General features: G+C 43.4%; 1 protein-coding gene across 1 annotated transcript in view; it reads right to left on the reverse strand.

The window, feature by feature from the left end:
• Positions 1-15792, reverse strand: part of RAB3GAP2 (RAB3 GTPase activating non-catalytic protein subunit 2) — an 86159-nt gene that overhangs the window by 3959 nt on the left and 66408 nt on the right. Inside the window, exons 18-25 of the mRNA XM_019639591.1 lie at positions 12946-13051; positions 11800-11957; positions 10507-10705; positions 8110-8283; positions 7910-8016; positions 5830-5896; positions 4002-4072; positions 1130-1165 (exon numbers count right to left, since the gene is read on the reverse strand). Of these exons, the coding sequence (XP_019495136.1) occupies positions 1130-1165; positions 4002-4072; positions 5830-5896; positions 7910-8016; positions 8110-8283; positions 10507-10705; positions 11800-11957; positions 12946-13051 (918 nt within the window). The remainder of the gene's footprint in view (positions 1-1129; positions 1166-4001; positions 4073-5829; positions 5897-7909; positions 8017-8109; positions 8284-10506; positions 10706-11799; positions 11958-12945; positions 13052-15792) is intronic.

A 15792-nucleotide genomic window follows, 5' to 3' on the forward strand; every position in this document is an offset into this window, starting at 1 on the left:
TACATGGGACCGGCAAGAATAAGAAAGTCAAAGCATTAGTGCATTTTAGTTCCTTTACAGACTTAACTAACGTTAAGCTTAGGCTTTAAAAAAGATGGCACTACTATCAACTTTTAAAAATTAGCATTGTGGGTGTATTGTAAACACACGGTGTCATCAGTCACCATAGATGGTGGCGCTCGCACTCATTGTCCAAGAATTCACAGATAGGCATTGGACAGCCAAATAATCATGGTATCTGGGAAGATACACGCCAGAGGCTATGTGAAAAGTTTTAAGAAAACAGCCTGGTCTGGTTTCAGAGCCTGTTTTAGAGACTGAGCTGAACTCTGTGAACAAAATGTGAACCCCCAAGCCTGTGAACTAAATACCAGACTCACGCTGTGGACACAGATTACTCCTGTTGACGCCCTTAAAGGGCCTGCACAGGCGCCACTGATTCACATACAATCTTTTTTAAACCAACAGCCAATGAATCCCTCACATCCCTAAGTAATTCAGATAGTGCGTGTGTGGACATATGTGAACTGTAATCACAGAGACACTCAAGCACATACCAGAATCCAACAGTGAGGACCTTTCGGGACTAAGGCCTATAACAGCTGGGTTTGCATGTCCCAATATTTCTTAATATATTTGTGATAAGAATATTTCAAAGTTTTGAGCAAAAGTTAGCACTATTAATCCCTGGCCTCACCTAGAAGCACCAGTATCTGAGGACTGGGATATTATTTAAGACTTTTTGTACAATGATTATTACATAAAGGTAGATCGGATTCACCACTCTTGAATCTACTTCAGTTTGATGTCGGATGTGCCATTATAAATTTCTAACACAAGTACGGCAAAAATAAGCAGCAGTGGCACCATGTTACCCTCCTGTCCACAGTCCAAAGTTGAAGACATCTTGTGAAAACTTAGTGTAAATATGCTGACAATCGAGAAAGGTAAATTAAAATTGGCCAGAGTTCATGAGCAGTTCCTGAAGATAGTCTTCGCTTTCCATTTTTCTTATCTCCTGATATGTCACCACAACAGTAAAAGCCAAAGTTCACCCCTACGGATAATAAGATCCTATTGCAAGTGCAGGATTAACAATTACACATCTAATCGTGGGGGATTGACTTACCCTTCGGCATAACCTATCCTTTGGGGATTTTCCAACCTAAGACAAAAGGACACAAAATGCTGTATTTATTTAACTAAATAAAAAGACATTACTATGGTACAGGAAGCAAAAAGTTACCAAATTTAAAAAATATTAATGCAGCTATACATAAATGTGGCAACCTTTTATCAATTAAATGTTGGTTCCACTCATGTATATAACACAATGCAATTAATTTTGTGGTGGAACATAAAAATATATTACAAAAAATGTATCACACCAGGCTCACACATAATCCTTTTCAAAAATAAGTATTTTTCAGCTAAATAAGAAAAAACGCTAAAAAATCTGGTTCTGACTTCATATAATCAAATAACTGTTGCCTTAAGACCCAGAACCAAACTGAAGACACGAACAAACAGCAGCTAAAAATTTTGCTTGTTGATAAAGATACACAATGATTTTAAATGGTCAGAAAGAAGGAACAGTCTGAAGCAGACAGAAGTTCTGTTTCTAGTTCAGAAAAGCAGTTGATTTCCGTGATTCTATGGTACTTAATAAGATTAAGATTGCACTCTATTCTTTATATGGGCAACAAGGGGCAGACAGAAGTTCTGCCCGTCAGGGACTCGATAAGAATTCACAGGAGACAGTGACAACGGGAGGGAGGGACCCCAGTACCAAGGACCCGTGGCCTCATTACCTCTTGCTGAGATGACGGCCATGGCCTTGGAACAAGCAAGCTCAGCCCGCCCCGATTCCACCATATTTCACCCAGTTGCCAGACTCTTCTAAGAAGCAAATCTGAACGTATCATTTCACTGCTTAAGACTGCCCCAATGTCTGCGAGATAAAATAACAGCTCCATTTACGGAGCCCTTACCCCACGTGCCAGGCCCCACGCTAAGCAGCTGACACATACTGGGAAACCCCCAACCCGCGGCCTACACAGGAGGCTCTTCCCGCCCCTTCCTCCAGCCTGTGCTGCACCCACGAAGCTACGGCAGCTCTGAGCCAACAGCTCTGAGCCGACAGCTCTGAGCCGACACGCTGCCTGCTGTCTCCAGGACTCTCTCTGGTTCATATGTATTCATCCTCCAAAACTCAGCTCAGAGGCCTCCCCCGACTTGTTATTTATTTCCTCTTCTGAGTCCCTGAAGCACCCTGTCGTCTATTCGCCCATTCTTTGGACTGACTTCTTTGTGGGCAGGGACTGGGACTTTTATCCCTGCAGCCACAGAACTTAGCAGTCCTTGGCCGAGAAGTGACACTTCATAAATATTCATCGAGTGAATGATCATAACTGCTTCCTAGTTCAGCAATGTTTAAACCCAGGTTATGGGGATGCTGTAAACTGTAACCAGTAACCCACACAGAAAAGGCTTTGCACTGTTCTTCCCTCAAAAGAGGGGTGGTCAGAGGTGAAGTAAAACAGAACAGTGTCATAAAGGCAAATGGAGTGAGTTTCAAGAAAGAAGCAGTTACGGGGGCAAGAAAGATGAACATACAGGAAAGGATAGCTTTCCCTAGAAAAAAGTCACCAATGATGCCCAAAAAGCATTCTCAGAGGAGCTGGGGCCTAAAGTGGGTCTGAATTCCAGTGCTGTTCGTGGCTTCAGAATGTCTGTCACTTCATTTAAAAGAACATGTCAGGGTCGGCCGAGTGGCTCCGGTGGTTAACAGTGTGAGCTCTGAGCAACAGGGTGGCCGGTTCGATTCCTACATGGGCCAGTGAGCTGAGCTCCTGCTAAGCTGCCAACAGGTGGCAGGATGGCTCAGCTGGTGAGAGCACGTGCTCCTAATAACAAGGTTGCCGGTTCGACTCCCGCATGGGATGGTGGGCTACGCCCCCCTGCAACTAAGACTGAACACGGCACCTTGAGTTGAGCTGCCCTGAGCTGCCCACTAGCGGCCGGATGGTGACTGGACTTGGAGCTGAGTTAGCTGCGCCCGCCACAACTAAGATTGAAGGACAACAACTTGGCTGTTCCCCTTCCCCAATTCCCCAATAAAATCTTTAAAAAAACAAAAACAAAAAACAAACGAACATGTCATTACAGTGGTAATTCTTCTGCTATCCACTTCACTGAAGCCAGAAGCTATGTTCCCGATGGGCCTGGGAGGCACACTGACCCGGCCTGGCAACTCTGCTGGAGGCTGGGGGCTGCTGTCCAGTCTGCTGGCAGCCTCTGCTCCCACCAGCTGGTACGTGTTTATGTGCTGTGTTTGTTCCCAAAGTTACTTATGCTGGTTGCACATATAAGGTAATTATGCAGTTTAATTCAGTAACTGATGAAATGCGAATGAGGAAAGTGAGGGAGTCATTGATATGAATACTGCATCAAATGCTGTAAAAAGATTGATGGAGGACAGTAACTAACTCCTACGTCTACTGGATTAGATGTAGGAAATGATAAAAATTAGGGGATAAGTTATACAAATATGAAGATTTTACACTCAGAATGCATCACAACTTTAAAGAAACAGGATCTAGAACTCAGTGCATTATGGGTGAGGTTTCTGCAGGAAAACCTAAGTAGAGCTTCAATTTCCCCTTTCAAAGAAAATATCTTGGCCCTACATGCACAGACTGGTGAGTAAGCGTACACTGGTACGTTTTCATTTAAAATCAAGTGCAAGTCCTTGCTTGAATCAACCCCCGTCCCAGTCTCTTGGGTTAAGAGGCTTTTACTATGGTTCCCTTTTGAGGGTTTCAGGGTCTTGTTCAAGTCATCAAAATGCCAGCACTGGGAAGTTCAGTTCACTGAGCAAGACTAAAATGTAGCATCAAATAAAAAACAGTCTAACAAGGCCCCATATAAATCATCTTTCTAACATCCAATAAGGGGACCAAATAAACAAGAAGTCGGCCCATGGAGGTGAATTATCGTACCTTATCCATCAAGTACGTAGCGGCAGAAAACCTTTTCACCAAGAACGTGTTCCACATCATCAGTGCGATGCCTAGAGAGCAAGGAAAAGGAAAGTGGAAAACAGGTTTCCATGTTTTCTCTTTCATCACGCAGAAACGACAGTCTTCATTAAGCTCATAAAACTACATGGGCTACTGGTGTAGATATCCTTTCTTGTATCTTATGTAATATTTCTAAAATTAATAAAAACCTTTATTGTTTAAGAAAAATCAGAACTGGGCTGCATAAGAGGATGTCCACATGGCCAATAAGCATAAGAAGACATTCACATCATCAGTTATGAGAGAAAGATAAATTAAAATCCAAAGCGATATCATTATACAACCAACAGAAAGGCTAAAAAAGTTTTTTAATGACACCACCAAGTGTTGACAAGGATGTGTAAACTGGAACGCTCATACACTCCTGGTGGGATGATAAATTGGTAAAACCACGTGCAAAATTGTCAATATATCAGCTAAAGCTAACTAGGTGTCCACCACGTGACCCAGCCGTTCTACGGCGGGAAATGAACACACAGGAATGTACAAGAGTGTCAGCTTCACAGCTTCAAGAGGGCAGCTTCACTCGTAAGAGCAAAACCCTGGAAACAAACCCAAAGCCCAGCCATTGACTCTTCTCCTAGGCAACCACCAAATAAAGTGATACATAAAAAAATTATTAAACGAAATAGAAAAATAATTTTTAAAAATTACCACCAAACAGAAAACCTAGTCTTCATACTTTCATAGTCAATCAACTGTGGCATTGAAATGAACATTTCTGAACCAGTTGTCAGGTAGGCAGTGTAGACATGACACTTTACATGCGGTGATTATTATCTCGTAGCTGCTTCTGTATCTAGGAGTGAGGTCCTGCAAAGGCTGCCAAGGGGCCAAGAAGCAGACTCTGTGCAAACTGGGTAAAGCTCTAGCTTGAAGAAATGCTAGCCTGAAGTCAGTAGGTAACTTAATTTGATCAGAAAGGACAGAATACTCTAGAGACCGTATTTCCCAAATGAACCACTTAAATCACTTTTTCTTGGAAGAAAGTAAGATCTAAGAGATAAATAATTTTCAACTTCTCTTCCTGTACCAGACATTTTAGAATTTCTGCAATTTGAGGTGATAACCTGCAGGAGGGTGGTCCAGAAAAAGTAGCTTCGCTAGAATTTATCACGTGAACATGAAGGTGATACCTCCTCTTACTCAGCCCCAAGCCTACTCTCAAAACTTAGTAAGATGACTCACTAGCCTACAGCTGAGTTCCTCGAGTAAGTCTTACAGGGAAACTCATCTATCTATACATGGAGCCAGCAACCAGCTGTAACATTTTTTTTTTTTCAAGGACACCGCAGCAGTCCCCAGGGTACAGCAGCTAGCAGGGAACAGTCACATTTATTAAAGAAGCACATGGTGGCTTCTAAGGTACAGTATCATGAGGCTTTGGCTACGTAACTTTTTAATCAGGAATTAGTCCTGAGCGGCCCATCCCCCTTTCCTTACCTGCCTGTGAACCAAACAAGGAATCAGTAATTCATGCATCACATTCTCCTTGCTTACATCTAGGGATAGTAGTCAGCTTGGGTGAAGATGGGTGGGGACAGACGTGACGGTTACTGCCAAACCCCCTCCCTTTTCTGGACAGTATTTTGCCAAGCAGTTAAAACGGCCAGTACTTTGTATACGGCAATACATGGCAATGTGTTGGGTGCTAAGACCATCAAATGAACATTTAACAGGACGGGAATTTAAAGATTCTTTCCTCTTTTGAATCAAACGGTTATATTTTTAACACCCATTTACTTACCATTCTGAACATGTGCATTAAGAATGTGCTTCAAGTGTTCTATTGACCTAACAAAAAAACGTGCTTCCTTACATAAAGGGAGAAGAAAAGAGAAAAAAAAAACTATCATTTAAAAGGTATTTCAAATACAAATGGAGATTTCTTACATAAATTTCTGCATAAAGCTACATAAGAATGTTGCCATAATGGAAGTATTAGGTAAGAAGTAATTTTTCATACGATAATGTCATGGTTTCTCTTACATTCACATTATCTATATAATGACTGACTCCTGGAACCACCCCCCCACTCCCCCAGGTCATATATACTGACATCTGGATTCAAAATTTACTGTAGTTTGTACATCGTAACAGTGTTCTCTTCAATAAAAATACATGAATTTCACACAGCTATGAAAACAGTGGGTTTACTTCTTTGCAAATATCACTCATCCATTATTTAACAAATATTTATTGAGCAACTACTATGCACCAGGCTGTCTGAGGCACCAGGAATACTGTAATGTACAAGACAGACCCAAATCCTTGCCCTTACTGAGGTTACATTCTAGTGGGGGAGCCAGATAATAAATACAAGCAAATTACACAGTGGTTTAGTGACAAATGCCTAGGAGAAAACATTAAACCAGTGAAGGGAAATGTGAATGACCAGGGATGACGTTGAAATTCAACTCTTTCTACTCAAGGTAGTTTACATAGTAAAACTCAAATATAACATGTAAAACTACCCAGATCTTCATTAAATGATTTTGTAGCCTGTACAAAAACTGAACACTTCACCTTTGGTAATTTCAATTGTTTTGAGCCTAATAAAGCTGTGTGTGTCAAATGGTGGAACTGGGGCAAGGAGATCAATATTCAACAGGAAAAAAAAAACAACTAAGAAAAATGGCCACTTATTTCAAATGTAAACATTTCTAATAATAGACAATGATAACACGAGTCAAAATGTCGGGCACTAAGCATGCATTTTCTCTACAAACTGCTACAAACTTCAAGGCAGCTTCTAGTACAGTCCTCATTTACTTTAAAGACAAAATTGAGCACCAAGGGCTCAGAGGCATTCGCAAAGGTCGTGAAGCTACTAACTACCATGTTTCCCCCAAAGTAAGACCAGGTCTTATATAAATTTTTGCTCCAACAATCTGCATTTATTCATGTATTCATGTAAACAAATCTACATTTATTTAAACAGTCGTGTCTGGCGGACAACCTTAACTGGGGCTTATGTTTGGGGTAGGGCTTATATTACGAGCATCCTGAAGAATCATGCTAGGGCATGATAAAGAGTAGAGGGAGAAAAAAAGGGCTCAGAGATTCAGTGACTGGTCCAAACCCAGACCCCTGTCAGACATGCATCAAATCCAGGTCTCCTGCCTGCAGCCTGGGCCCCTTCTCCCCACACCGCCTCCAGACTGAATTGAATGTCCTGGGAGAGAGGGTGGTCCCCAGGAGTGGGAGCCAATGGGGCACAAGCAGGGAGTTCTGAGAGCAACGAGGCTGAGCCTGGATCAGTCAGCCCTGTGCACGGTAAGGCCTTAATTTTTCTTCTGAGACCAGTAGACGAGACGTGATGAACAAATACAGTCCTATCTGTACAGTCACACATGAGGCTGGCATCAGGCCCGTTCCTCTGGCTTTCACCATGATCACTATAACACCGAGAACGTTCTATCAGGTAGGTGCTCCCTCATGCAGGGTTCAAAAGTAAATAAAAAATAGACACATCACTACCGAACCAGGAGTACGTAAAACACGCTCGCTGGCTGTAGACAGAGAAACCTAGGCTGAAACCCTGGTCCTACCACTGACTTGGCGGTGTGCGTGGCCTTAGGCAAGAGCTTCACTTCCCTGAGCCCCAGCTCTCTCCTCTAGAGTAAGGAGGACAGCAGCACCTGCACCCCACAGGTTTACTGTGAGGATTATACAACAGAATGGAGAAAAAGGCCTAGCACACCTCCTGGTACGGAGACACCCCGAAGGGAAAAAAGCCAGTGTTCATAATAAGTCATCCAATAAAACGGCCCCACACAGGTAGAGCACGAAAGCAGAACACACACAAAGGCGAGAATGAGTCTCACCTCTGGGTCTTTGTTCCACTGAACGACATACTCCCAGCAGCAGTGTGCATGCAGCACGTCCAGCTCCAGGCTGCAAGGAAACTGCCGGTAGGCCAAGCGCAGCAAGTCTGAAAGTCAGAAGCCAGGGAGACCTTATTCCTGCCCGCCTGGCAACTCAGCCACATCTCCACTCTGATTTCACATCTCTCCATATTTGTTACCTGGAATGGCTCCTAAGTCCATCTCTACCTCTGACACCTCAATTAAACCTCTGGGAATACCTTCTTTGGGCTCGTCTGGGTTTTCTGCATCTCTTTCTTTACTGGCCAGTCGTAGCACTTCAGGCCTGAGGTCCTGTTTAAATATCCACTTGGCCACACTGTCTGCAATGCCACCTACAGTTTGGAGACAAGAAAGAAAAGGAACTTAGGCGGTGTTTGCCGAAGGGGGTCCATACAGGGCGTGACCTGCATTTCCTGTGAAGGGATCTAAGGGTCACGTTCAGTTGAGAGCCTGAAAGTGACCCCTGAAGCCATGAGACCACGGCCGTGTTCCTATTCACCAACTCAGCTTGTGAGTGAGGGCAAGGGGGGTCCTTGGTATCTAAGGGCACATTTATACTCTCGCAAAATATGAGAGACGTTAAGTGCATGTGAGTATGTATGTCTGTATCCTGCCTACTTTCCGTGTTCACAAATTCACAATATTCTTTACCAGCCATATAGACAAAGGGCTAAAAACATCTTCACAACATTTTCATATAAGTGAAAACTGATTGATCAGCATGACCCTTGACTACGCTTCTTAGGGCAATACATTTAAGAGTCAACAAACTTGCCTGTATGGAATATTTCTGGGCAAAATTTAGTCACATTTAATCAACAACATGATGCTATGCCATGCTGTCATCAATACAGTCCAACAAATTATAAATGCAAACCAGGAAACATTCAAGGTGAAGAATCCTGTTTATTAAATAGCTACAACAAATTTATACAGTCTTCCGAAAATTTTGGTCCAAATAGGTCCAAACTCCTTCTCTCAGTCTTTCCTCCTATTTTGATTCAAACAGAAACCTTTCCACAAAAAGAACGCCTCCCAGCAAAATCACAATTATCAGCAAGAATAAATGAGAGCAGTGTGCTGGGTTATCTAATTTCTCATGCTTGGCCTCCAAATCTTTTTGATAATTCTCTTTCCAGAATCAAGCCCGATTATAGTGTGTCAGTTAATATTAAAACGGTGTTCCCACACTTTCACCAGGTGGCACCTGGGGTGTTGTGAGTTTGCAATTAAAAGCTTTCACAGGTCTTACAAAGAATGAGAGAACAAGTTAACTAAATAAAGATCTATAAAAACCCAGGTATTTTTATTTATTTATTTATTTTTAGCTGCGCCATCCTGCCACCTGTTGGCAGTTCAGCTCGGGCCGGGAATCGAACCGGTGACCCTGCTGCTCAGAGCTCATACTCTTGAGCGAGCTCTTAACCAACTAAGCCACTTGACCAGCCCAAAACCCAGGTATTTATAAACCCAGAAATAGAGCATCCCAGTATCAAAGCCTGACAGAGCTGCTGGCGAGAGGGAGCGAGGCAAGATAATTCAAAATGTAAGATGCTTATGGTCCTGCAAGACATAAGCACCGGAACCCAGTGACTCCAGGACAGTACAAAGTGATGCATCGGAAAAGAGGGATAATGCTCTGTGGAAATGAGGAGGAAGAAGAGAAAAGCTGCAGGTAGTGGCTCATCGGAGATTTCTGGGAGGAGGTGCATTTGAACGGGGCCTTGAAAGATGAGTAAGATTTAGAATCCATGAGTGGGAGAGGTGCGTGAGGGGCGAGCACAGGCTCAGACCCACACAGATGTTTCATCTGCACTAAAGTCTAGTGACAGGCAAGCAAGAGATGGAAAAATGGGCTGGGTTCAAAGTCAAAAGTTCTCAGAGAGCAAAGCTTCAGAATTTACACTGTTCCAGCAGCTTTTGAACGTCCTATTCTGCCTTAGCCCCAAAGAATTTTAATGTATGGGTTATACTTGTTGATATTTATGGCATTAGAAATTAAAAAAATATTTTTATTAATCTTTTTAAAGTGAAAACAATAAACCCATTACACATCCTATTCTCCCAAAGCGAAACTAGAAGTTTAGTGAGAAGCGTGGCGCCACACCGTCCTAGTCCTTCTTGGGTCTGGCTCGCATCTGGAGCCTGCCAGCAGCTTCTGCGTTCCACCCACTGTGGTCAGCTGTGTGGGGTGAAGTATACGGGGAAGATCTGGCCTCGCACAGGCATGAACTTGGAAAAGGGAGGGCTCATGAGGTCCTCGGAGCATTCTTTGAGAACCTCTCCTTGTGTGGTAAGGACGGCCGGCGGGATGGGGTTGGGGGGAGGCACCTGGGGGTCCCTGAGCCGTGAACTGACAGGTTCAGACGTTGAGGAGATTAACTGAGAAGTATGTGGTGGGTTATTTATGTATTTTTTAAAATCTGAGTGTGCTTCTCTTTCCTTATTCTTTCAGTGATTGCTATAAAAAACAAAACACAACACCAAAAAAAAAAAGCCCATATCATAAAAACCCAGATACAAAGGTCCAAACGCTCAGATAGATTTCAGCGTACCTTTTCCTCCTTCTAGAAGCTTTCTCACAGAAAGCCTGGGCAGTGGCTCCGTCTGTGGCGACGACACTTTGGAGGGTCGAGTGCTGGCTCTGCTGTGAAGCAGGGTCTGAAGTATGAGACAGTCCTCTAGCTGTTTCAGCAGGAGTTCCCAGTATTCCATGTCCAGAGAAAGGGCCTCCCAGGAATCAGTATCCAAAACCTGACAGAAAAAGCGCTGGTGACACTCCAGCCAAGATTCCGAATCACCGTCAACGTGGATGAGCTTTGAACCGGAGGGCTGCTGGGTCATCAGGGTACGCGCCACAGCGCCACACGGATGCCGTTCACAAATATTTCTACTTGGCTGGAGGGAACATGCGGGTCAGGAGTGGGCCGGAGACTTAGGGCAACGGCGATGGACTTTGGACATTTACAAGGCTCTGTAGTGATGTCCTCCCCGCCCACCCCGATTCAACCAATGACACTTCAGGAAGCTCTCAGGCCACAGCTCTGTATCAGTATCAGGGTACCGATCTCTCTTTAGCATGCACTCGCCAACATTAAAAAAAAGTGTCTAAATTTCTCTCTTTCTCTCTCCATTATTATAAACGTCTTAAGCTAGCAACAGTAAATTTAGCCTATAAACTATGAGACTGGCGATGGCGAGTGACTCTCCCCAGACCTACGTTTAAGTGTCTCATCCAGTTTAATGCAACGACCCCCTAAGAAAAATTATTCGATCTACCATGAGATATAAGGGATGGCAGTTTTGTTTTGTTTTTTAAATAAATGTGAGTCTCCGAGGCGTGAGGAAAGACCACAAAGCAGAAGGTCCACAGGAAACTCTCACTTGAGTTGTCCTTCAATGCTCCATGCCCCAAATAGCCTATGTTTACCAAAGGGGGCTATGAATGCAATCGTTGAACTTATGAGCTGGAACCAACGTGAGAAATAATGCTGTCTAACCCCAGCCTCTTTTAGATGAGGAAACTGAAGCCAGGAGACTCAGTTTTAAGGGACTCAGCACCGAGCACCAGCCAGTGGCAGGAAGCCACGTCTCAACCTGAATGCTCTTCTCCCGTGCCATCAGCGATTGCTAAGTCCCAGCACGCCTGCCGTCTGAGTAAACAGATGAAGGGCGGCACCCCTCAGCCCCCTCCATTCCCTGGAAAAGACATAAGAACCTGCTGGACCCGCATTTCAGAGCCTCGATGTTCTACAACACCGAAGAAAGACAATGTGGCCCCAGAAAGGGCAGAGCGGCCCCTCAGCAGGCTGGACAGGTGCGGGCCAAAGCCCCACCTCTGCCATTACCATCTCTGTCACCGTGCTCGCGATCTGCAAGGCGACAGAGTGCCCCACGTAGGCACATAACAGAGCAGCCCCGTTGTTCTCGGACTGAATGCAAGCCGTGCGCATCTGCTGCCACCACGGGGACACGGGCTGGGAGTCCCAGGCGTCATCGATGGCCACTGCAGGCAAAGTTCAAAAAGAAACTCTTAGTTTCTCGGCTTTTGGGGGGAGGGGGGCAAAATTTCACATTAGACACTGTGATAAAACTAAATTCCCCAGCAAAGTGCCTGTATCTTCCTGAATGAACCAGAAAATCAACCAGCATATTCCATCTGCTCATGCTGTTAGCCATCTTGCCTCTGAATCGAATTTAGATTTTCATCATTGCTGAAATCTACTAGTGAATGTTTCAATAAGTTATTGGTTTTTTTTGTTGTTTGTTTGTTTGTTTTTTAAGATTTTATTGGGGAATTGGGGAAGGGGAACACTGTGCTCCTCCAGGACCCGTCAGCTCCAAGTCAAGCCGTTGTCCTTCAATCCTAGCTGTAGAGGGCGCCCTGCAAGCTCAGTTCCAAGTCCAGTCGCCGCCCTCAATCTAGTTGTGGGGGGGGGGGGGGGAGCAGCCCACTACCCCACACAGGAGTGGAACCGGCAACCCCGCTGTCAAGAGCACGCGCTCCAACCAACTGAGCCATCCTGCTGCCATCGGCAGCTCAGCTCGGGCGCAGCCCACCGGCCCATGTGGGAATCAAACCGGTGACCCTGCCACTTAGAGCTTACGCTCCCAACCAACTGCGTCACCCCGTCAGCCCAATAGGTTATTGTTTTAATCAGACTGAAAATAGTAAGGAAAATATGAACTCTACCAAAGACCGTTTGACTCAATTGCTTCACTGTGTTAGAAAAATACATTGTTCATACCACACTATTTTTTATGATGACGCAAAATATAAACTTAGTGTTCATAACGCGCACTTCAAATGCATCAAGAGCTTTCTCTTTATACACAAAAGAATCTCTATAGTAAAATATGGTGTGTACTGCAGTCTCCTTTTATCTTTTCTCCCTGTTTCTGGGGCATTTCAAGCACTATGCTCTGTCACTGAGAGGGCATCGGCCCACAGTCCCTACCAAGGAGGCTGATTCCCAGTGTCCCCAGCTTTTTACCTTTCATCTTGCTCAGGAGTAACAGCATCCTATAAAGACAGCAGATGGACTGTGGTTTATCCAGAATATCCTTCTCCTTAGAAAGCCAAACACTCAGGAGCAGAGACTGCAATCAAATTTAAAGCTTTTTTCAGTCTAAAACAAATATTTAACATAAACAAAATCTTGCACTTTTCTAGAGTGCACACATGTGAGTGATTCTTGGGCTGGGAAAGAAATGGTTGGTTGTGACAGCTTGTGACATGAAAGGCAGAACAAGGTCCCTCGTCTCCCTAAGAAATTCTTTATCATCTATCAGAGATCTAAATTCCATCATCTTCGTCTCTTTGGTTTAAGCACTGCCTTCCAACTGGAGCCTCCGTGAAGGTCCTCACCTAACATCATCAATAGGTTTTGCGACTTTATGCAAAACGACATATAACAAAACCAACTTCACAACAGGCTAACATATAAACAAGAGTTAAGATTCCTACAGCATCTCATCAATGTTATAACGAAATGACGATGAACACAAGGATGTTATTCGAGGACCTGCTGTATCATGAAGGACACTACTCAGCCACGGGTTTCAGCTGGAGCAGAGCTGAGACCTGGCGTGGGTCTTGGTCACACAAAGGCAGTGGACTTGGCCGTGGGGAGCAGGCAGGTAAAACCATCCAACTCCAAATTTAAATCGCTAACAAGTCATGAGAAACAGATGTTAAACAAAAACACTTCAATCAACGTAAGTGACTTTTAAGATGCCTAGGAGCCAGTGTATCTACTTACATTTGAGGCATTTTTTAGATTTATAGAATTTGTACACAGATAATTCGGGGACAATGAAAAGCTGAACGGCACAGTGTCACATTAAGTGTCGGGGTCTGTAGGAGGCCTGGACTGCTTACATTACATGAGTGTCACGCAAGCAGTATGCTGCCCAATGGCCTAAGATGCACAGTAGTGTGACGCCCTGGCGGAGGAAATCAGTCCCCTACAGGCTCAGGAAATGACAGAGAGGGAGCGGAAGTGGGAGGGGCACCTGCTCCACTGAACCCCAAGTGGCCAGTCCATCTGACTGGCTTCCATGGCGACTCCCAGGACAAAGTGCTCAGAAAGACTGGCCACCCCAAGGGTTATTTTAGACTAAATTATATGCAGACAAATTAAATGCCATGCCTTAGATCTCCACGATCTCTAAGAGTTCATACTATGAACTCTTCTCCTTTTCTAGCCAGCTAACCCCTCCCCCAATCGACCACCACCTTTAGCAAATGCTGAAACAGACCAAAAAACCTGTCCTCTGCTTTAGGTCAGTCCTTCTCAATCTCTCACCCAACCAGATAATCTCTGCCTGTAGCCTAGTGTGTGTTTTTCTTGTTTTTTTCTTAAACTTTAAAAATTCCAATCAGTTAAGCTTTTGTTTGTATGCAGGAGATCACTGTGAAACGGAGAATGTCACAAGGGCCGGCAGAACACAATGATACAATTTTGGAATCACTTACAGGCAAACAGAAAGATTTTTTTAAACTTCAGGGAAAATTAAGGTGAAAGAAGAAAAATAATCGAAGAACAGAATCCAGAGATAAATTAAGCTACCACACAAAAACATAATGGACATACACAACAGGACAAGATAGTATACACGTATAGAGGGTAACTCTCTCCGTAACTAGTACATACAAAATAAGATATCCTTTCAAAACGTATCAGCAAGGAATATCACATTATATTACTCATAATGAGAATTTTCGTATCATAGATTCACACATTCTAAATGTGAATATGTTATTCACATATAGGGGTCACATACTGACATATTATCAGGTGATATTTGAATAACAGACTCAGAATAATAGAAACCTTGAGCGGAAATCTAGTTAATGCCTCTGTTCTAAGTCAAGCAGTACCTACTACTTGTTAAAATGTGCATGTAAGAATGAAAGAGAAAATCCTACGGGTTCTTGGGAGATGCTTTTAATACCTAAGGACTGTACGTTTAGCAAAGTATCCTGCTACAATATTGAAGTCCCCAGTGCTTTACCCTTCACTCAGAGGACACGCTGGCTGACAGAACGTGAGGGGGGCATCCATCGGCCTTGCTTTTCTCCACTTGAAAGAAACCTGTTTTGTCAGTCTTTTGGATGAGTCTTATTTTCTAGTCTTTGCTGAAAACTAGTTTGTTTTACAGAATCTCAAACTTGATGAAATCCTGCTGAGGGTAATTCCAAAGTTTTAAACGTGAAAAACGATCAGCTGTCATCTGTACTACACTAACGTAGCAAAACAGTGACTATATCAAATGTAAGTTTGACAGAAAAATCCGTGGATATAGTACTTCAGAAAACTGTGCAAATTTAAAAATTGATACAACCTAAAGTATCAAGTTTCTTCATGAACATAATTCTGATAAAATTACCATTTATAACATTCAGATTATAACCAGAAAATAGGAAGAGTACGCATTTCAAATAGATTGTCTTCCTAACATTAATAATGCACTTTGCTGAAAGACTGTCTAGTCATGATTTTTTATATGTAAAAGTCTGATACTCTTTTAATACAGAGGGTGCCCCCAAAAATGTATACACATTTTAAGGAAGGAAAAAAACTATATCAAAATTGTAATCCTCAATATATACTGATAACAAAATATGAATACAAGTCATGTGTATACATTTTTTTGGCACCCCCCCGTACAATAGAAGTTTATCTACTATCTTTAAAAACGATTTAAAATAGAAGAATTCAGAAAAATGTTACCAGCTTCTGTTTTGGCACTGGCATGAGCGGCTTTGGGGATGTGCAAGACGTCAGCAGGATGCGTACTGCTGCTGGGGACACAAGACCCCTGCGCTTTATCTTGCT

This window comes from Hipposideros armiger, unplaced genomic scaffold, assembly GCF_001890085.2.
Source record: "Hipposideros armiger isolate ML-2016 unplaced genomic scaffold, ASM189008v1 scaffold_45, whole genome shotgun sequence".
NCBI lineage: Eukaryota > Metazoa > Chordata > Mammalia > Chiroptera > Hipposideridae > Hipposideros > Hipposideros armiger.